Below are 22,411 nucleotides of genomic sequence, written 5' to 3'. Positions count from 1 at the left end.
AACTGTAAATGATCTTTTTGGTCCGCCTCGGATGTTTTTATGCCATTCTTTGGCGGCTGATGGTACACAGTCCCATTTAAGTGCTGAAAAGATCTTTCTAATGCCATCACCGACAGCACACCCTGCGGATCGTGTGGATGCTCCGATCATGCTCAAATTTCGTCTCACAATTCAGGGAAACCGACTCTAAAGCGAGTAGTACAAGTGAAGAGGCCATAAAGCAAAGATACATACATTTCTGAGTTATTTCGAAGAATTCTAGATATTTCTACCGCTAACATCTACGGTCATCTACGGCTTCAAATCTGCAAATTGACTGGTCTTATTTAATTGGGACAGAAGCGATAAAACGTGTCTCTGCATCGTGAAATAAGTGGCTAAAAATAGAATCATAACATCAACAGGTTGATTCAAAATTTTTCTGGCAGCACGAACTTGGATGTTTACAAGAATAAACTCCTTTCCATTACCATGCTCTTAAAGGCATTCACTGTGGCTTAACGATGCAAGTGCAAAATCCATGGTTCGAATTATCAGCACTCGGAGAGCTTAATGAACAGCCCGTGGCATTCAGCTACAGTTGAACCTCCCGTGCTCGCTACTTGCCAGTTGCATTTTCTAAAGTGCTAGCTACTCGTAAGACAAATTTGATCACTGCTCTTGGTCGCAAAAAAAAACAAACAAACAAAAACACCCTCAGTGCTCGCATGCTCGCTAAGGCCATTCGATACCCCTACTGAAAGGGGAACAAAGGCGGAGGGTGGGGGGTGGGGGAAATCGGGCGCATGCGCAAAGCGCCCGCCACACAGGATAGTACAAGTCCACTTCAAAAGTAAATAAATGAACGACTTTATTTAATTGTCTGGGTTATTTAGCTACGTGAACTAATTGGCGACACTATAGATAAATTAGTACTATTTTTTATAAAAGCTATAAAGCCATACCCTAACGTAACAATATAAATTTAAAATACTTTAAAAGAATTGATAAAATTACTAGGCTACTATGAAGTCACACTAGATAAAATAAATGGCTACGATTCCATGACTCAAAAACTGAGAACATTCTCAATTATAAACAGCTCACAGTTTTTAAAAATATTATCCACAAGAGACTATGAGGTAAGAGAGCGAATCCCTGTGCCCCATGATAATTTTATTTCAATCTTTTTTCAGTACGCGTCATGCTATTTTGGGAAATTATAATCCTCCATTGAGTTTAAAATTAAATGACGTCACTCTAACTGACCAACAAGATGTCGACATTACTTTGAATAGCAACGCAAACAAAAATAGATTGAAAAAATTTTTCATAGGAAGAGGGGCATGTATGGGGGATTCGCTCTCTTACCTCATAGTCTCTTGTTATCCACTATTAGTAAAGCTCTTTTGTTTTATCGGCCTTAACAAAGCAGTGCATGGATAGCTCATTTTACTGTTGTAAGATTGTTGAACTCAGACTGCTTGGCCTAGACAATGATCTGTACTTCAAAAAGATTTTCACTGACACTTGAAGGTCTCTCAGCCCCATTAACAACGCATTGCATGTTTGGTTTGTTTGGTAACCAGTCCTCCCCACCCATTGAGTGTAAGCGAGGCTGCAGTCGACTTTGATTCGACACGAACCTCACTAGACATACTACTTTTCATATGAAAATCATACTGTTCTTATGCTAACGTAGTTTCATCAGCACATGAAAAGAAACTCCAGTCTCGTTTCCACTCAAAGGCCAGGTCACTAAGCATTCAGCAGTAAAGTGGGCTATCATTACATGGTTTACCATAACAGTCGTCATATTTTCTAACCAATCAGAACGCCACAAGCTTCAAACTTTCTTTATAAATTGCCAAAATTGTACTGACCCACAATCCTTAAGCCACCGTAAACAAGGGAACATTAATTGTGGTAAAAACACCGTTTTAATATCGCTTCTTAAAACTTTCAAGACGAGAATGCTCTTGTTTTTTCTCAGCGATGGAAGAACGGGGGGAACACTGGAGTGCGCGCAGGCTAAAATCACCTCCCTCAGTGGTATGCTGTACCATCTTTGAAATAAATAAGAAATTTCTCGTAGTCTAGAGGTCTTTCTCGCGAAAAATACTTTGTGTTTCCGAAAAGCAAAAAAAATAAAAGGAGTTTAGGACTCTTTTCAGAGACTTTTCGTTTCCCGAACACTGAGACGTTTCCCCACTTGAAACTTTTTGGCCTATCAATGTCCCCTTGTTAACGATGTTTCTAAATTTAATAAAAACCTTTAGGGTCTCAAACAAACCCTTTCTTCATAAATGACACAATTTTGGGGTAAAGGAGTTTGTGTGCGTCTACTCCGTATAGAAAGTCTAAGTGGTTCCAACCAGGGATCACTTCATAATGTATTAGATTCGTGATTTTGGGCTTCAGAGCCTCATTGTCACCCACATCACCAAGACCATCTTTTTCTCCGACAAACAGTAGAGCTGGAGTGGGCATGTCACGCACGTGACATGGAGGAGCAGTGGCCTGGGGAGAGGAAGAAGGAACTCGACTGACTTCTGATTTTCTTTAAATCAGTTAACTTTCGTTAATTTGCTATAGAAAGAGGGAGTTCGAGATAGCTGGCCGTAGTAAATAACGTTAACTAAACAAACGGCAGGGGTCTTGACTACGACAGAGGGAAAGGGGAGTAAAGACATCGAGAAAAGGAGCTAGAAATAATAATTTGGTCGTTGTTACCTGATTGTAGTGCTTCTCGTTTCCTGCTGCACCATAATCAAATTTTTGGCATTTCTTGTCGACAATGATCTGTTACAAAAGCCAGAGAAAGCACAATCAATGCAAATCATGATCTCCCGAATCTAAAAGTAAAGCATCTTCAATTGAACACTCTATGCCTAGTCACGTAGCAAACTCAGACTCACTTGCAAGAATAGATACTTGTTCAAAAGACAAACGGAATAACGCAGCTTACAACAAAGGCCTCAAACCAATTCCTGATACCAAACTATGTAATGAATGTGAAGAATATTCACAATCCGCTTTAATTTTCTCGAGCCAATGACAGAGCACCATTCAATACAATCTTTCCAATCTCTGCTTCCTACGGTCTTTTTAACTTTGTGACCATGCCTTTTTCTTCGCTGAAAAGTCTCTAGTCTTTCGTAAACCACAACAAACCCGAAGGACCAGGCTTCCTGTGCCATTTCTATCGTCATCAGTTTTAAAGAAAAAAGGTGTTTTTGATAATCAGCCGATGCAATGAGATAACATCTTTCAAACAATCCCTGGACAAGTAAAAACTTCTTGGAATTTTCCATAGAGAAATGCAAGAAAAAGGTAGCCTTCTCACGGACCACTACTTCTCGTTAAAAATCTACTTTTTCCTCAGCTTTTCGGGCAAACCTTTTCCATCACAAGAAACGACTGCTACTATGGTTAAGACTTCGGCAAAACGTGAAAAAAGAAATCAAAATGAAAGCAACGGGACTAAGTATGATTTGATACGATATGATACGGTTTGGTAGCTTTTCTTTTCGTTCAAAATTGAATTGTACGCATGCCCAATTCAGATTTTGCACAAATGGTCCTAAATTGGAAGCAACCTGGTTCCCAGGGTCTCTCCTATTGCCATCCCTCTCGCGCGCTCCAGGGAACGGGAAGAGGAGAGACCCTGGGAACGAAGCTGAGTTGGAAGAAACGCTCTTTTTCTGTACTGTAAAGCGCGTTTTGTTAATTTGGCTGTAATCTGCTTTCGTGGCAAACAGAAAATGGCATTTATTGCATTTATTTTTTTATTTTTCGAAAACAGCTAGGAGTGAATGGTTTAAGCTGATTTGAAAATAATTAAAAGTGATCATTTTCTCTTATCAGCTGTTGAAACGCTTTTAATTTTTCTGCATCTGAGTTGAAAATGATTAAGGGTTTCATTTTCTTTTCATCACGATGAGCGTAGTGAAAAACAGACCTGTCCAAAATGTACCAGATCCTTAAATGCTGTTCCTTCCGCAAAGTGTGCTACATAGACAGGTACTCTTGACTAAAAGAAAATAAAAAAAACAAGAAAAAAATATCAGTGCTCTTTAGTAATGAGTGACTACCCAGCCCCCCTCCCCCCCCCAAGAAAAGCACTTGTAACAACGTACTATATCTAAAAGAAAGTTTGCTTGCACCAACTTACGGTTTACCTCGTCAATATTTTTGCTGTCCATTCCAATCACCAACTCCATGAAGTCGTAACAGACTCTCTCCGCGATTGGACTGTCGCAGAACCCGAGCTTGATAAGCGCTCGTAACAAGTCACCAGGGAGTAAATCAAACGTCAGGTCGGGGAAAAGTTTCTGGAGGAAAAATAAGGAGAACTCCTTGTACAGTTTAATTATTACACTCTTAAATAGATTTCTCAGACTGACGCTAAGAATAACTAAGACTGATTACAAACATTTTGGAGAGTAGGCCATTTCCGAGTTGCTTCGAGCCTCATTATGAAAGCGAGGCTAAGTGCAAAGCTTTTCATTTGGAAATTAATTTTGTTTGCATATGCTAATTTTCACGATAAAAACTTTGCACTTAACCTCGCTTTCATAGCGAGGTTCAAGGCAACTCGGAAATGGCCTGTTTAACATCACTTTACATAGGTGTTCTTTAGGGCTGATTTAAAACAATCCAGTTTGCGTTTGAAATACCGGGCTGAAGTTTGTTTCAATTTGTTATCGTTCTTGGCTATAGTCTGACCGCTTAGTATTAACTGATGGCGTAGCATTTGCAGCTTCCTTTTGTCCGTACAAACTAAGTTTCTCCGTGTCATTTCTCGTCTTGCTTCTAGACAGGGTGTCTAGGGACTTCCATTTTATAACATGGATTAACAGCTTATGTTGAAGCTCTCCATATTTAATCCGGTGTTTACATTAAACTCTTTCAACTCATTTGTTTACTCTAAGTATCGGGTTTAAAGTTGCTCGCCATCACCAACCCCGAAATCGAATGCAGCCTTGCCTTTCCGGTCATATTACAGTTTCCACGTATTTCGTTTATTTTCAATCTCAGTAAACGTATTTTCTGGCAAGTTACCAAGTGTGTCACTAGACAATAAATCAATCATCAACATCATCATCATCGTCATCATTGTCATCTTCATTCTCATCAACACCTGATTCGTGGTACATTTACTGTTAAATACCTTGACAAGTGGATACAAAATCTTCGCCGCTGCCTTTGCAATCTCCGTGCTATTGTTCAGAGTGTAGACCGGAGCTAAGGCGAAGAAGGCCTTGACTTTCTTTCCCAGTTCCGGGTTATCTGAAAATCCTGTAAACGCGATCAATGTCCCCTGTGAATGACCAACGTAAAACAACTGCTCTTGGCCCGTGACATTTAGCACGTAGTTTAGCATGGCGGGAAGATCAATGTCTGCCATTTCCTGCCAGCTGTGAAAATGAAGGGAAAGGGGTGAACATATCTTACTGAAAGACAAATAAGTTCTCGATCTTTAAAGAAAGGATATATTTTGCAAAGCTTAATTTTCGTGAATTTGGAGAATTGTTCGTCGCGGTTCTTCTGATAAATACCTTCCGTTTTCTTGACGTTTCGAAATTTAAAAGAACTGAATGAAGAAAGACGCAAACTTTTATTTCACGGAATTTTTTTTGCCGAAACAGGTATCAAAAGTTCTCGTTCTAAAGGACGAAAGCAATTATAGTCTTTCTTTCAATTGTTGTTTCTTTCAAATTTATTCATTGGCCACTTTGGGTAAATTAAAGCAATCCGCTTGTTACAAGGGCAAAACTCACAAACTGACCTCCAATTCCAAAACACTGATTGGCTGGGATTGTACTTCACGTGACGCCTCGAGTAGTCGTTTCCCCGGATGTTTCCGAGCCATACGTCAAAACCGCTGTCCGCTAATATGTAAGCCAAGCTCTCGGTTGCAGAATCCATAACCCAGTTGGTCGCGTCTGCTAGAATGCCGTGCTGTAGGAACACAACTTCTTTGGAAACAACACTCTTCTTTTCATTTCTCCCTCGCGGGATCCTCTGCAAGCCAAGAATGAAGCCATCTTGTGTTGTCACGTAATGTTCTTCACAAGGATATCCTCTGCTTGCTATTATCTGGGTCTAAAGTCGAAGAAGAAAGTGAAGTCAAGCTGACAGATTGCTCACGAGTTAGTTCAAGAGAGTGTGATTTGTTTTTGGCAACATTTTAAAAAGTCCAAAGGGCACTGACTTTCTCTTCGATGGAAACCGAAACGTTATAGCCACATTGTATTCAATACGACCACTCTAGTGCAAGGAAAATATTAAAAAATGCTTTCGGAGATAAATATCAACTTGAAATAGTCAGGCCAACATTTTCAAGTTCTTCCATTGCGTTTTAGATTGAATTGGCTTAAAAACATTGTCATGGCTAATCCGTTTTTTTTTTTTTTTTTGAAAATCGACTTAAATGATTTTCTGTTGATTTAATTTCATCTCATTAGGGATCTCCACGGCAAATTCGCGTATAAATATGCTATTTTTAAAATTATATTGGTCTAAGCAGGAAACTTTTTATTGAAAACGGAATAATCGCCATTTAGTTGCGGCGACATAATTTGCAGGAAAAGGTGGCCTATTTTAACATGCGCAACCGCCTGTTGACGCAATTGCCATGAGTCGTAATCTTCTAGTAAAGGGAAAAACTGCGGGAAATGTTGCGTTAGCGACACCTAGTGTTATACTGTTTCCGATTCCCTAGCCTGTGAACAGGCTCCCAAGTGGGGTCAGGGCGTCCCGGCTCGCCGATTTTTCTTTTCGCCCTATACCCCACTTGGGAGCCTGTTGACAGGCTACGATTTCCCTGGCAAAATTACTGACCTCATGATTTTGTAGCCGGCGTTGATCGATTCTTTAAGCTTTTTTTCTGACAAGGCACAATCCATGTTTGCTCGGAAGCAAGTATTTTTTCCTTCGAACCACAAAGATCTTAAAAACCGCGTGATCACAGTCTTTCCTATTTCAGACCAAAATATTTAATTTTTCGATACCTTTTTCAGACCTGAACTATAAAATTCATTCCACTTTTTCAAACCCGGTTTGTACAATCCATAGCCGTTTTCAGACTTTCAGGCCAAAATGGTCTATACCCTATTTGAGACCGAAACGCTAATGTTATTTTAATACGTAACCGATGTTAGTTGATTTTTAAGTGAAATCAGATACTCTTCGTCTTGAACGAGTGACCCCGTGATCTAACGAGAGTAAGCTGTGAAATTTCATCCGCTTCCATGTAAAAAATATGGCCAATTCACCTAGTATGATTATTCGTTGCTGTTTGTTTCATTTTACACAAAAACCTTAGCCTTTGACTCCACACATACGTACAGAGATTTTTAAGAGGATTTCCCCCCCCCCTCCCCCACCTACCCCGGGGGTATTTACGGTGTGGGAAGCCAAATCTTGCTGGCTATCTCAGTACTAACCTGCGATCAGGCGTTCTCTTTTCCGGGGAAGCGTTGAAGTCACTTTTTCGGGGAAGAGTTAAAGTCACTTTCCTGCTTCCCCGAAAAAAAGAACGCCTGATCGCAGGTTATTTCAGTAGGCATATCTAGGTGAGTTACTTTACATGTATTTTCTTTACAAAAAAGTCGCTTCCGGCCTTTCAAATTGGTCGGGTCAACTACTCTGGGCGCAACCTTTATTCAGCCACTCCTGTTTTCATCTGTACAGATCCCTCTTCGATTCTAGAATGCAGTTTAACCGAACGTAAGCCTGTGTTTAGCCGCAATCTCGAATCGAAGACGGATCCCCCCTTTCACTACGACATTTTTTCAACGATGCGTTTCCGCGGTCTGGAGATTTGCCAATTCTTCTGTCCCAAACGTTTTCCAAGAATAGCCAGCCGAAGAACTTGATATTTTAGTTTTCCGTTGCTCATTTACCCTTTCTCTCTGTAACTTTCAGACAGAATATCAACTCAATGAACAAACCCTGTAATAACCGTGTATCACTGCACTCAACCGATGACAATTAAAAATAGCGTGATACAAAGTTGGCATTATGCAATGTACAAAGTATTTTGCAATGCACACAAATCATGTGTGGCAATCAGATGGATTCACCTGAATTCTATAAGGATTCTATCCGATATGTACTCTGTACGTATCGTCGTTGGTCACCTAACCTTTTCTGCTTCCTAACAGTTAATGGCTGCCGGGCATATAACCACAGCGTAACAGTGTCGAAAACCCAGCGATTTTAACTCGTTCACTACAAAACGAAAATATTTCTAGAATCGCTTGTCATTTCTAAGGAAACATCGAATTCTCTCAAGAGTGTTTTTGCGTGACTTATGTAGAAATTGAATGAAAATTTCTGACTGCCAGGCATTTATTTGAGACCTTGCGGGTATATAACCACACCATCAGGTGATGGCCTGATTCAATAAGATCGATAATTCATATGGCAAGATACCATCGGCGTCAAAATTGCCTTCTGAAGATAATATTATTCGATTGAAAGTATTGATTGCACACCAAGAACCATTCGTGTAAACTGAAATCACCAAGATAAACAGCCTTACCACATTTCTTCCAACATCAGGGCTGACAGAGCCGCCGAATCGCTTGAAGGGGATGCTGAATCCATCACTTAAAACAACATAACTGGCTGTGATTAAGAAGAGCTGTACCCACTGCATCTTACAATCCACAATTCACAAAACGCAATTTGTTTTTTTGCCAAATTATCGCAATGTTCTGCGGATAAACGACGTAGTTTTGTTTGTAAAGGCACGCCAAAGTTTGAAGGATTCAGACGAACAGGAAACCAGGACTTAATGTTGTTTTCTCGGGGTTGCCTTACAGTTATGCAATTGGCTATTTATACAATTCAATTGTATCATGTGATGAGCGCGCGCGATCATTTTCCCCCCAAAAGGGTGACCTTTGCCATGCCATGGCTGGCTCACGCAAGCCAATCATCATAATTTTATATTGACCAAAAAAAGAGTCCCTTCGACAAAAGAAATAATCATAATTTTACGCAATCATCTTCCACACAGTGACCTGAGGTCAGTTATCGTATCTTAGGCCTTAAATTTTTTTTCGCTTGTTTCAGGGCTTGCCTAAGCCTGGTTCCACACTTGAACAGAACTACTAGTTTATTATTGCATTCACTTTCTGTTTTTTTAAAACCTTTCGCTGCGCTGCCATGGGGTTTGATGAGCACTGGTGACCCACAGATATCCCAAGAAACCCACAGGAATCCCAAGCGATGTGAATGATTTTGAGCGTCACGATTCCGTCGCGTAATTTTACATTTACATGTTATTTGGTCGGTAAAATCAATTCAGATATCACACCAACCGTAAAAATAAATAAAATTAGCAAATGAATAAAATACAGATATATCAATATATAAAATCATGATGATAAAAAAAGTCAAATAAAGAAAACTATATAAACTATATACTAATACTTAAGGAAAGCTAATAACCTATGTTTAAATATTTCCAAAGGGGTAGACGAAACAATGGCCTCTGGGAGGCAGTTCCAGTATGCTATAGTTTTTGGGAAGAACGAAAATTTAAAAACGTTCCCAGGGTTTTTCCCTTGTTAATTACAAGCTTCTTTCTGTCACCTCCCCTGCAGGAAGACAAAAAAAGGTGCTCGCTCTTTGTTTTGTAAAAGAGTAGTTTTATTTCCTTTCTTTTTTACTGTCGGTGGTTTTAAGGCTTGAGCAGCAGGCTGTTCCCGGCTTCATAGGCAGGGCTTTCTCGTTGCATTGCATTAAGATCGTTACGGAAGGAAGGTTTTAGTCAAGTTGAAGTAGACCTCCTATTTAGCGCCTTAGTTTTACCGAATTTCACTTATGGTCTGTCTGTTTATGGCGCTGTAGACTCAGATCTTACGGTCATACAAAACGTCCTGGATAGATGCTTCAAAAGGAAATGTATGTATATATCTAAAAGAATGGATATTCGAGAACTTTTAGTAAAGGCAGATAGGAAACTTTTCAACGTTCGTTCAGTGGATCCCGATTGCCCGCTAATCACATTATCCCGAAGAAGAAAGAAACTAAGTATCAACTTAGAAACAAAACCGCACATTGCCCGGAGATTAAGACTGATATATTTAAAAATGGTTTTGTAAGTAGACTTTTTTTTAGATATAACTTTTAATTAATCTTTCTATTATCTATATACTGTATGTTTACTTCTAACAAAAAAATGTAACTTAAGATATGTCTTTTTATCGTAGGATAATCTTTAGGAGTTCTAATCTTTAGGAGGAATAAAGATTGGTTGATTGATTGGAAATCGAGCCTAGACTCTGCCGAACCTACCCTCCCACGCAGTCGTTTTTAGGGGACTCGTTTGTGGGGGGGGGGGAGGCCAGGCTGAGCTCGACCGGGAGAAACACCGAACTTGTTGACCAGCGGATTATCGCAGAAAATATAAGGATCCAAGATGGCGGCGCGAAACGTTGTGCGGTGTGCAAACTTACTAAGAACAGCAGTGTCTAGGAACGTGAGAAAAACGACTTTAGACGGTACGACCAGTAAATAATAAGGGTTCTGTTTATTTACATAACAGAAATATTCCTTAGAAGATCAAGGAATGACAAATGTCGGGTAGAATGCGCTTTTCTCGGGTCAATATAGCTGCATAAAATCAAAGTTTTTATAGGTCCTGTAGCCTCAATGTAATCGAGTAAAGGGAACGAGCACCCCTGTTATTGAGTCACTGAGTGCAATGCTGTTATTATATGTTCATCGGAGCAAGTATATTGTATCGGATAAACGACATTTTTTTCTTCCGTGCGACTGTTTGTTCTGTGCAGATATACCAACACTGTCTGCATGTTCATGTGATTGTCTCACTATGTGCCTTATTTTCAGGTTTTTGTGTTGGTGGTGTGAAAACACAGAAGTTTCAAGGAGTTCAAAACAGTCCATTAAGCTGTAACCAAGTTGTAAAAAATAGGTATTTGGTGACCTGTGTTGTGTTGTCTTGTTACAGTTTAGGTCTGGCCAAACAGAATCACATTTGAAAGTGAAATAATTATACAAATTCATATTGGTCTTCTTTAGCCTTTATGTATAAAATTAGCTTAGCTAAGCTTATGTATAAAATCCACAATAACCTGACTCGAGACGCTATGCCAGCTATTATTAAGAGCAATGATAACATCAAGCGATATCAACTTAGGAAGAAACTGAAAATTGATGTCCCTCGTTTTAACACCAACTACATGGGGAACTCTGTAGCTCGTAGGGGAGCAATAGTTTGGAACACGTTGGTTACTCAACTCAATGAAGATATAGACAATGTTAAGAAATATTTGATTATGGCAAGACGGTCAAAGACTCTGCTACACCTAGATTTCAACTGTATCTCCCCTCAAACATTGACCAGAAGGGAGGAAGATTTTAGGTATAATTAGTGTTGATAATTAGTCGATACTAGAGTACCACCTTGTACTTTAGAATTTTAAGCTTTTATCGTTTTAGACTTGTATGTAGTAAGTAGCTATATGATTTTAGCTGGTGTATATCCTATTTATTTTCTAATTCATTAGTTATCTTATTTAATTATTTAGACAAGACCCCACAAGCGAAGCGTCGCTTTAATACTTATCGTGTATAAATAAAGATTATTGATTGATTGATTGATTGATATATTTGAAGTTCGGAGTAAAGAATTACTAAACGAGATACCAAAATGTGAAATATGAAATGTGACATGTGAAATGTATGACACACATGAAACATCATATATTTGAACTGAAGGTGAAAGAGTTAAAGATAATTTCCAGTTATGAATGAAACTTGTGCAGTTGCAAATAGACTGAAGTGAAGTGAAATAAAGTCTGAAAAAATAATTCAGGCCATGTTTCCACTGGAGCCTGGAAGGGGGGGGGGGATGGGGGGAGGAGGCAGAAGGAGAGAGATGTTAAGGTTTGTCAGTGGATGAAAGTGCTAAGCAGCAACAAAAGTTAATTCACAGACACCTTGTTGAACTCAGTTCAGCATTGTTGTTTTTTTTTTCTTTTAACAGTTTCAAAACCTACTCAACAGTGACAGTAGCAGCAGCTCAGTTCTCTGTAACAAGTCCTTTGAGTCTTTTGGGAAATGTGGATGTTCGTAGTCTTAGTGGTGCATCTTCAAGTTCTCTCACAGAAGCTGGTGGAGAGGAAGATGACGAGCAAAATTGTCCGCCATATTCAGGTACCTTGACAAACTGAGAAATGAAGGAACGGATTCCTAACTGTAAAAGACACATTTTTGTTCTTTGGTTGAACTTTAGACAAAGTTGTATGTGCAAACTGCAAGCAGAAGTACACCAAGGCAGTCTGTGAACAAATTTGCAAATTAGGCTACACCAACTGTAGATCAGTAGCACATGACTTGAAAACTTGTCTTAGCCTCTTCACTTTTTAATTTCTTGTTAAAAGTATGACAACCGTCTCTTACAGTCACTTCAAATGAAATATAAGGCTTGATTCATCGAAAAGAGGATAACTTTATTCAGTGGATAAATCACTTTCCAGCAGACAAAATGAACTCCAACTAATACATTTTATCCCTGGATAAAGTTACTCACTCCTTAAACAACTGGGGTCTGATGTTTACATGTGAATACTACATATTTCGTCATTTAATAATAGCTTCAAGAAAGGGGAGTTATTCAAGAGAGATGTTATTTGACGAAAAACTTACAGCTGTGTTTGAGCAACAACATTACTTAAAAATGTCATTTCAAAAAGGAGGGGGGGGGGGGTTATTTGAATGAAGGCTCTTCCTCAAAGAAATGTAATATATTTTAGTTAAGAGCACTGTCATAATGTTTCATTCTCTTTCATTTAAAGCCTTCGTGAATATTTTGTTTAACCCTAGGGACCATTAAAGATGTTCAAGATGAAATGCTAAAGAGTGAAAACAGTGGTCAGATATTTGCTGTCGTTCACATAGGTGGGTAGCACCAATTTATTAATTAATGTCATCTGAATGAAACAAATGTAAAACTTTTATCATACGATGAACTTTTTCTTTTGTTATTTTCTTTTGGTTATTAGATTCTCATGCCCGTAGCAAACTGCCTTCAGATATTTCCAGTGAACCTACTACATGATCCAGTCCCAAATTTAACATTTTTCTCTTTAAATCAATTTTTTTTCAAATGATTCTTTTGTTGTGTAGGAGGAAGCCAATTTAAGATCACTGTAAATGATACAATAATCATCAACAGAATTGATGCAGAAACTGGAAACAGGATACGCATTGAAAAGGCAAGTTTAGATTTGGTGTGTTCAGCATCTATGGATTTGTGTTTACCAAAATGTTAACAGTAAAAACAATGTATGACCTTTGTATAACTGGCAGCCTCCTGGATTTACATCTCATTTGGGTGTTCCCTTGGTGGCGTTTGTCCACAGGGAAAACTAAAAGGAAAGCTTAAGGATTTTTTTTACTGTCTTGTAATGTTAATGTGTATTAATAAAGTTTAGTCAACTTTAAATTTTTAAAGATGTTTTTTTGTCCTTATCTGGCAGGTTCTAATGATTGGTGGAGAAAATTTCACTGTCATTGGAACTCCATTACTTGCGTAAGTACACTGTGCATAGCGAAAGATTCAGTGGCTCTCTGAAACAGAATCTCTTTATTTTCAAACAACATATTCAGGATGCTGAAATCAAGTTCTTTCATTCTGTCTATGTTTGTTTTAATCAGTTTCAGTTACATGTTGTTGCTTCAGTATTCTGATTCACTGGCAAAGATCATTCTCTAACAAATTTATTATTATCCCCCTTTAACTTACAGGAGAGACATAGTGAAGATTGAAGCTACTGTAGTGGAAAAAACCAAGTCTCCAAAGGTGATAGTTTTTAAAAAGAAGAGAAGAAAGGGATACAAGAGAACTCAAGGTAAGCTCAAGTGGGACAGTGAATGAGAATCAATTTTTTTTATGACAGTAGTTATGGTCACCATACACTATAGGTGCTTAATCTCATGGCAACTCACAAATAAATGGGAAAAATGAAATTAAACATGAACGCCTATATGTAAATCACATTACCCACCCAACCCACTGCTGGTGTTTGTCATACCTTGAGTGAACGCCATTTCTATGTGGATATCCTAGCCAAAACTGAAGGTTGATGTCACAGGAAAAGTAGCACCCCAGAGACCTCAACTGTTGATTTAGATGGAGTAAGTGGTGGGTGTGTCAAATTGTACTACAATCATAACGGTGGTGGATAGGCTCATTGATCTTCAGTGGCTGCTGTATGTTGTGGTTATGTAAACAATAATAATTTGGTACAATTATATGCACAGATATAATTTTATTGGCGAACATTATCTGTTCTAAGAAGTGAACAGGTTCAAGAAAACTGTTTGCCTCTCAGAACAGGTAATGTTCGTGCATGTTTTCAACGCCAATAAAGGTGTTTTTATCGTTGAAATGTTTTTGTGTAAAGTATGCTTAGGATGTTGTCTGAAGCATGTATAATAGGTTGAGCTTTTAGAGTTTTCCAGTACCACTTTTGATAAGGAAAATGCTCTTCCATCTGGAGATATTCCATAATATATCTTGTGGCATTGAAGCAACTCAAGTTTTGAAAACTGAGGGGTGTCCCTTAGGGAATATTACCTATTATGATATTATTATATCTCTCAGTTAGTACACGTGGTGTGATTGGTCAATTTAGCGGGTCGTATTTCACTGTACGGCCCGCTAAATTTCCCTTGACTTTAACTAGTTTCCTTTCCTGCGTGGCTGATTAACCTCAGAGATATAATAAATATCTTACTAACCTCGTTTAACCCTAGTTTATTCGTATGAGAGTTATTTCAGATATTGCATCATGTGACATATTTTGACCAGTCGTAGACAAGTGCAAACATTTGATTAGTTATATACAGTCATGATAATGTTTTATAAGGAGTGACTTTTGATATCAGCAGTAAGATAATTTGACTTCCTTTTTAGGCCACAGACAAGACATCACAGTGCTGAGAATAAATAGCATTCACGTCCAACCTTCACTTCTCTCCTCGTCTCAGTGAGCGATCTATCTCTTGTTAGATCAATAAAATTTCAAGGGTGATGCAAGAGAATGATGAAGCTATCCACAGAGGTCTTAAAACCAATCCACATCTGTCCAATCACAACACGAAGAAGTATTACATTGAACCAATCAGAACTTGAAGAAAGCGCGGGAAAACACGCGCAGGCCATGTCACGATCGGTTTTGGGTTTGATTGCTTTTGATTGGTTGAACGATTATACAAAGCTAATGTTGCTTATTACACATATTTCACAGCAGTTGTTGTAGACAGACAAAAAATTTCGTACACGTAGTTAATTTTGTTAGCCACTTAAATGAAGACCCGCTCTAGAACTGCATTGTATCAAGTTATGCAAAACTTTCAAGTATTCGTCTTTACTCTACGTGGCCAATGAATCTGTGCTCTCAGGGATCTTTACTCCAGCTTGCGATTAGTTCGTATTCCAAGACATCGCACCAACGCTGCATCATAAATTCTTGAAATATAGTAATGTGCAGGAGTGATGTCAGCTCTAAGGCTTCTTGTTATTTTTTAAAAACGCACTTTGTCAAAATTCTGATTTGTAATTGTTCAGTTGTATAGTTATTTGATGACTGAAAACAGTGTCATATCCTTTTAATATTGTTGTCACCTATGGAACAAAATATTAAGAGTAAAAACAAGAAAAATGGAGTGACCGCTTTGTGATTAATTCACTCAGTCATAGCGAGATGACGTTCTCTTCCTCTTGCTCATAACAACTGGTTTACTTGATCGTGCTCGTGAATGGTGTTTGTTTTATTAACTTCTGTGCATGCGTTGGGGTGTAAGAAAGATCAGTTAAAGTTTTAGTTCATGTTTTATTTATTCACAACAGAACCTTAAGTTATAACTAGGCTGGCTTGCAAATAGCGAAGACCTAATCGCGACAAGCCAGACTGTACACAAAATGATAATAATTATTTTTGTTTACATTACACACAACAATAACAATGATACCGTAATGTGTGAAGAGGAAAACTAGACAATAACGAAGTGTAACAAGGAAGACTAAGTCTAACTAAACTTCGGTCGGAATTCTAATCTTTCTTTTTATTAATTATGGTATCTATCTCGATATTACCCTGCGAGCAGAGGCCCTTCGATCTTCCCGACTTATCTAGGAAGATCGAAGGGCCTCTGCTCGCAGGGTATCTCGATGTAGGAGTTTTAAATTTCTAGTATTTGAGTTAGATCTGAAATATCAGAAACGTCTGGAAGATCAGATCATATACCACTTATCGACATTCAAATACTAGCAGTATTCAGGATGTTTGTCATATGAACCTAGTTTAATGGCCTTATCTCTCATGAGTCTCCTTCAGCTCAGTGGTAGAGCATCCGAACTAGTAATCGGAAGGTCTTAGGTTCGACTCCTGTTCGGAGAACTCAGATTTTCTTTTTTCCGAGTATACCTGTGTCAGTGACTGAACAATTCCTCTTTCAAGATCAGATTAGTTGCCCCAACACTGCAACCAGCAACAGGCGTTTTTATTATCTTCTGTCGTGTTAGTGCCAGGTTTTGAAAACATCGTCTAAGAGGCTTTTGCTCATATTCAGGGTCTGTTTGGTAAATGAAGCCCGATTCATCATCCAAGTTTATTTGAGAAACATTGGCAGATCTCATTCTTTTTTGTGTGTGTGCGTGTAAGCGCGACCGCTAAACTTTCATGCCAGTCTTGCCGAAAGTTTGTGACGGTGAAACGACAAAAAAAAAAAAAAAAAAAATGACAAAAACAACAACAACAGAAACAACGGGGGTTCAAGAAACCGGGGAATAGCCTTTGGCCAGATGGTACCAAAATTTTTCTCTTTTTCTTTAGTTATCCCGCCCATACACCGAGGTGCCGCTTTGGGATATCCCTTTATCCATTGATTTTGTTCTACTGACTGCTCTCACTAGAGGTTGTGGTTCACACTGGCCAGCGTGTGTATTTAGGCCTGCATGCATATGATTTGCAAAGCTATCTAATCTGTTCACTGACCCGTCCCCAGTCGTCTCTCATGGTCGAGAGGAGAAGCGCGTTGCCGTCCTAATCTCCTCTTGACCGTGCGACTGGGGACGAGTCAGATCTATACAAGGAGCAGTTGTGGGAAAGGCTATACTTCCTTTGCTAAAAATTTAAGTCGACACCTATCCGCAATTACTAGCATCAAACAGAGACTCAACAAATCACTAAGTTTTAGTATTTAGCTTAACTCGCCAAAAAATGAATTGTTATCCTAACTATATATTGCAGCAATTAGTGCACGATAGAGAGGTGTCTTTGTGCAGGCCTCTATTTTTACCTTTTCGCCCCGGCTGTTTAATATAAACTGCAGCTTTGCACAATTCTTACTTGATTTGTTCAAACAAATTTAGCGAAAGTAGGAGATATCTGCCAGCAAATCGGTTGAAATAATAAATATGAGTAAACATGCGTGCATAGAAGGGACATCTGCAATGGAGAGTTTTGTCTTTATTTGGCATTAATTCGACAGATGAAAAGTAATTAAAACTGGCTTCCGTACTTATGAGCGCTTTTGTTAATATTACGGGAAGGCCAAAGCAAACACATAAATGAATTAAAATCGCTTATCTGTCCTATGTTATATCAAAAACCGAATTCAAACCACTACATACAAACGATACTCTCATATATCATTTCAAAACTTGTGACATGAATCTTGGAAACGACTCCACCGACTTTGACGAACAATCCTTTTGCAGTGGACATTGGGAAGACACTTTCCGTGTCTTTTACAAAGTTGTCGTATTTTTATACATCGTTTTAACAATGACAGCTGTTTCTGGTAACAGCCTAATCCTAGTCGCCCTTGTCAAAGATTCATCTCTTCACCCGCCATCAAAGCTACTGCTTCGATCGTTGACGATCACCGACCTATGTGTGGGCGCCTTCTCCCAGCCATTAGCAATAACCTTCCTTCTCTCGGCTGCAAACGGCAACTGGAATCTGTGTCGAGTGGCGGAATACTCGCTAGCGTTTTCAATGGCCGTTTTTAGCGGAGTATCTTTGGCAATAGTGACCGCTATAAGTGTGGACAGACTACTCGCTCTGCTTTTGAGACTCAGATACAGACAAGTCGTGACTTTAAGGCGAGTTCGCATGGCCGTTGTCATGTTTTGGCTCAAAAGCATTGGCGTCACAATTCTTTACGTTGAGAGCGCAAATTTATTCTTCCTTGTGTGCTCGGTTATGATACTGTTAGAGGTCATAATTTCAAGTTACTCGTTCACAAGAATCTTTCTCACAATCAGGCGTCAACAAACACAGGTACGAGATGTTCTGCAAAATGGAAATACCGCACCAAATATGGCGCGGTACAAGAAGACAGTTTCCAATGCATTGTGGGTTCACCTGACGTTGGCGATATGTTATATTCCTTTCGCTGCAGTTACCGCTGTAATTGCTGTTCGCGGATCAAGCACCTTTCTTGATATGGCCGAATTCTTAACAATTTCTTTGGTTTACCTTAATTCCTCCCTAAACCCGGTTCTTTACTGCTGGAAGATCAAAGAAGTCAGGCAAGCGGCGAAAGAAACGTTGCGACAGTTTTGTGCTTGTTTTATTCGGACATAACTCGGTTAAACGTTGTTCCACTTTCGGGACATATCAGTAGGGAAGCATGTCAGGCGAGCTCTCTCCACTGACCTCAGGAGGAAGTTGTCCACCTGGGCACAATGCTCAGAGCATTCTATCCTTTACACTAGGCAGTCATCAGTGCATCTCACCAGTGTGCATTTCTAGACATGTGAAACGATGATATGTGAAAAGAAATGAAATACAAGTGAAACCAGGAGCCATAATCAGATTGTGGCTCCCGGTGAAACGTAAAACGAAGATATGAATGAAGCAGGCTAGGGAGGCGGCGTGGCCAAGTGGTTAGGACGTTTGACTGAAACATATCCCCGCTATTAAAGACTCTCGCTGTTAAGGACAGTAACTTGTGGGCCAGAGGGTGTCCGCAATAAAAGGAGTTGACTGTATTTGTGTTTTGGTAAGACCTGTGGGTAGGGGACACCTCGTGATGTCTATTACACAATGCATCTCATCAGTGTGCATTTCTAGACATATGAAACGATGCTTTGTCAACTGAAATGAAATACAAGTGAAACGTAAAATGAAGATATGAATGAAGCAGGCTAGGGATGCGGTGTGGCCAAGTGGTTATATTTAGGACGTCGGATTTGTAACCCGGAGGCCCTGGGTTCAAGTCCAACTCTGACCCGCACTACCTTGAGTTATATCTTGAGTTGTTCCTCGGTAGCCCCGAGTTCAACTCCTCGGCTGCCCTTGTAAATGGCTAGCTGCATGGGATTGTTAACGATGTTGTTGTATTTGATATATTTGTTTCTTTCTGTTTCATTATCCCTGAATAGCCTCTTTTGGAAGAGGATAATTAAGTATATTATTGTTAATTAACTGAATCATTGTATAATGCAATTCAAGGGATTTGATTGGCTTAGCGGCTATGGTATATGAGCCATTATACCATGTGCGAGAAATAGCGACCATAAATTGCCTTCTGGTTGTTCTTGTAAAGCGAAATCAGCAAGATCTAGCAATATTTCTTGATTGTTGCGGTACGCGAGGCCATTTCCACGCGTGCTCGCGTGTTTCGTTCGTTTTACGATCCCCAAGATAAAGAAGACAGTCTAGTATCCATTTAATCTACTCGGTCTTTCCATTTTTTTTTTCACTGAACCTCCCCACAATTGCTGTTCCAAGTGGCATGAAAACTAACGCTAAATACTCCTCGTGAGTCAATCTGCACTTGTAACTAATGTATTTCTCCACACGTGTCATTTGAAGGGTCTCTTATTTCATGTGGTCTTGCCTCAGATCGGCTCAAGAAATCGTTTATGACTCGAGGTATGTCTCTTCTGACGTTTTGGCATTTAGATTAAAAACGAAAAAAAAAATTGTCCACTCAATTAAAAATCTAAAAAAGAAAAAGAAGAAGTAAAAGAAAACCGTGACATTTCGTTTCCAAGCCGTTTCGGGCGGGATCGTATTTTGTGTTATCGAGGAAGGGGCTGAAGGGTTCAAGTTAGTAGCCTGAGTATCAGGCTTTTCGGGGCGGGGGGGGGGGGGGAAGCGGGAAGAGAGACCACCCCCTCCCCTTCCCCCCTCCCCTTAGGAAGGCCTGATACTCAGGTTATCAAGTTAGGGAGGCCGTGACAATTCAGATTTCAAAGTGTTAGAAGAACTTAAAACTTATGTTGAGTCATAAACAGAAGTACTCCAAAACAGTTTGCTATCGACTGGAGCACACTCTGCTCCCCTATTTGCTAAATTGGGTATCTTAGACATTTTCCAAGTTAATTCATTTCAAATAGCCAAATTTATGTTTTATTATCAAAATCAATTATTACCCCCAATGTTTCTGAATTTGTTTTTAACAAGTAGCCAAGTACATAATTATGGTACCAGAACAGGCGCGGATCCAGGATTTTGAAATGGGGGGGGGGGGGGGGGGGGAATTTTTGTAACTGAATGTAAAAAACCAAAGCCTGGTTGAGGTGTTTGAGGTCTGTGCATCAGCATGATTGATTTCCGATGAATAGCCACATTTTCGAATTTTAGGCGAACGCAAATGCCAATTTTATTATTTTAGATTTGTAAATTCATTTGCGGATTTCTAAACCGGGACGACTAATTTCTTGTCGAAATGGTAAATAGCTTTTGGTACCTTGTTGCATTCGCGAATTGTTGCTAGTCTTTATCAAGAACAATGAGAGTTAATCGTGTGTACGTTGATTCCTAAAAAATATGCAATCATGAATACATTACCCACTAATGTCCTCTACGATATATACTGCCCAAAAAGTGATGGTTCCGTCATCCTTCTTGGAAGGAGTTCCATAAATGCTCGGCAAATGCTGTCTGTCTCCACAGCAACCATCGTGTTAGCATGCATGGTGATGACGGACAAATCAGTGGTCATTGTCGATCTCAGCCAGGTGTGGAGTCTGCGGAGACAGGAGAATGACCTTTCGGCCTCGGTGCCTCCAATAGGTAAGACAGCCAGAATCTTTAGCAGCACGTAGATTTGGGAAAGAAAAAAACTATCTGCATGGCTAGCTATAATGGATGCAACGCATTCATCTGGAAAAGCTTCTTGCCTTTTCCAATGATTCGACCAGCGAAATAGTTCACTTTCAAGGCCCGCTACATTTCCCTTGACTTTAACTATTTTCCTTTCCTGCGTGCCTGATTAACCTCAGAGATATAATAAATATCTTACTAACCTCGCTTTCTCAGTCCGTACTGTAAGTTACGGATCCTTGTTTTTTCCCGTTGATTTAAGGTCTGCGTGCTTTACCTCGAAGTCGGTTAGTAAGAGGTATATAATTCCTAGTTTATTCAAATGAGAGTTATTTGAGATATTGCATCATGTGGCATATTTTGATCAATCGTAGACAAGGGAAAATATTTGATTAGTTATAAACCGTCATGATAATGTTTTATAAGGAGTGACTTTTGATATCAGCAGTAAGATAATTTGATTTCCTTTCTAGGCCACAGACAAGACATCACAGTGCTAAGAATAAATAGCATTCACGTCCAACCTTCACTTCTCTCCTCGTCTCAGTGCAGTCAGTGAGCGACCTATCTCTTGTTAGATCAATAAAATTTCAAGAGTGATGCAAGCCAATGATGAAACTATTTACAGAGAACAGAAATCTTAAAACCGAACCACATCTGTCCAATCACAACACGAGGAAGTATTACATTGAACCAATCAGAACTTGAAGAAAGCGCGGGAAAACACGCGCAGGCCATGTCACGATTGGTTTGGGGTTTGATTGCTTTTGATTGGTTGAACGATTATGCAAAGCTTATGTTGCTTATTACACATATTTCACAACAGTTATAGTATACAGATCAAAAATTTCGTACACATGGTTAATTTTGGCAGCCACTTAAACGAAGACTCGCTCTAGAACTGTACATTGTATCAAGTTATGCAAAGCTTTCAAGTATTCGTCTTTATCTTACGTGGCCAATGAATCTGTGCTCCCAAGGGATCTTTACTCCAGCTTGCGATTAGTTCTGTATTGTTAGACATCGCACCAACGCTGCATCATAAATTCTTGAAATATAGTAATGTGCAGGAGTGATATCAGCTCTAAGGCTTCTTGTTATTTTTTTAAAAACGCATTTTGTCAAAATTCTGATTTGTAATTGTTCAGTTGTATAGTTATCTGATGACTGAAAACAGTGTCATATCCTTTTAATATTGTTGTCACCTTTGGAACAAAATATTAAGAGTAAAAACAAGAAAAATGGAGTGACCGCTTTGTGATTAATTCACTCAGTCATAGCGAGACGATGTTCTCTTCCTATTGCTCATAACAACTGGTTTA

The 22,411-nt window shown here is 39.2% G+C and overlaps 3 protein-coding genes across 4 annotated transcripts; 2 read left to right on the top strand and 1 right to left on the bottom strand.

The window, feature by feature from the left end:
• Positions 1–825: 825 nt before the first annotated feature.
• Positions 826–8,803, bottom strand: LOC146470054 (lysosomal acid lipase/cholesteryl ester hydrolase-like). The gene is made up of 7 exons (XM_085122159.1): positions 8,531–8,803; positions 5,771–6,087; positions 5,153–5,399; positions 4,161–4,313; positions 3,941–4,012; positions 2,713–2,781; positions 826–2,499 (listed from the first exon to the last, which is right to left on the bottom strand). Exons 1-7 carry the CDS (start codon positions 8,645–8,647, stop codon positions 2,263–2,265), a joined length of 1,212 nt encoding a protein of 403 aa, XP_084978285.1. The 5' UTR covers positions 8,648–8,803; the 3' UTR covers positions 826–2,262.
• Positions 8,804–10,378: 1,575 nt separating this feature from the next.
• On the top strand, positions 10,379–21,799 carry LOC146470052 (uncharacterized). 2 transcript variants are annotated; one of them, XM_085122156.1, is made up of 8 exons: positions 10,379–10,499; positions 10,849–10,933; positions 12,008–12,177; positions 12,847–12,921; positions 13,150–13,238; positions 13,503–13,555; positions 13,771–13,874; positions 21,563–21,799. In XM_085122156.1, the coding sequence occupies exons 1-8, from the start codon at positions 10,418–10,420 to the stop codon at positions 21,646–21,648; spliced, it is 744 nt and encodes a 247-aa protein (XP_084978282.1). In that variant the 5' UTR covers positions 10,379–10,417; the 3' UTR covers positions 21,649–21,799. The 2 variants fall into 2 exon arrangements, with proteins under 2 accessions (XP_084978282.1, XP_084978284.1); XM_085122158.1 differs by lacking the exon at positions 21,563–21,799 and adding an exon at positions 14,942–15,693.
• LOC146470053 (adenosine receptor A3-like) lies at positions 17,552–18,620 on the top strand. The gene has a single exon (XM_085121894.1). The coding sequence runs from the start codon at positions 17,700–17,702 to the stop codon at positions 18,618–18,620; it is 921 nt and encodes a 306-aa protein (XP_084978020.1). The 5' UTR covers positions 17,552–17,699.
• Positions 21,800–22,411: the final 612 nt, after the last annotated feature.

This window comes from Pavona decussata, unplaced genomic scaffold (assembly GCF_977016875.1).
Source record: "Pavona decussata unplaced genomic scaffold, jaPavDecu1.1 SCAFFOLD_114, whole genome shotgun sequence".
Lineage (NCBI taxonomy): Eukaryota > Metazoa > Cnidaria > Anthozoa > Scleractinia > Agariciidae > Pavona > Pavona decussata.
The sequence above is the reverse complement of the archived record's forward strand: the minus strand, read 5'-3'. Positions and strand labels throughout refer to the sequence as shown.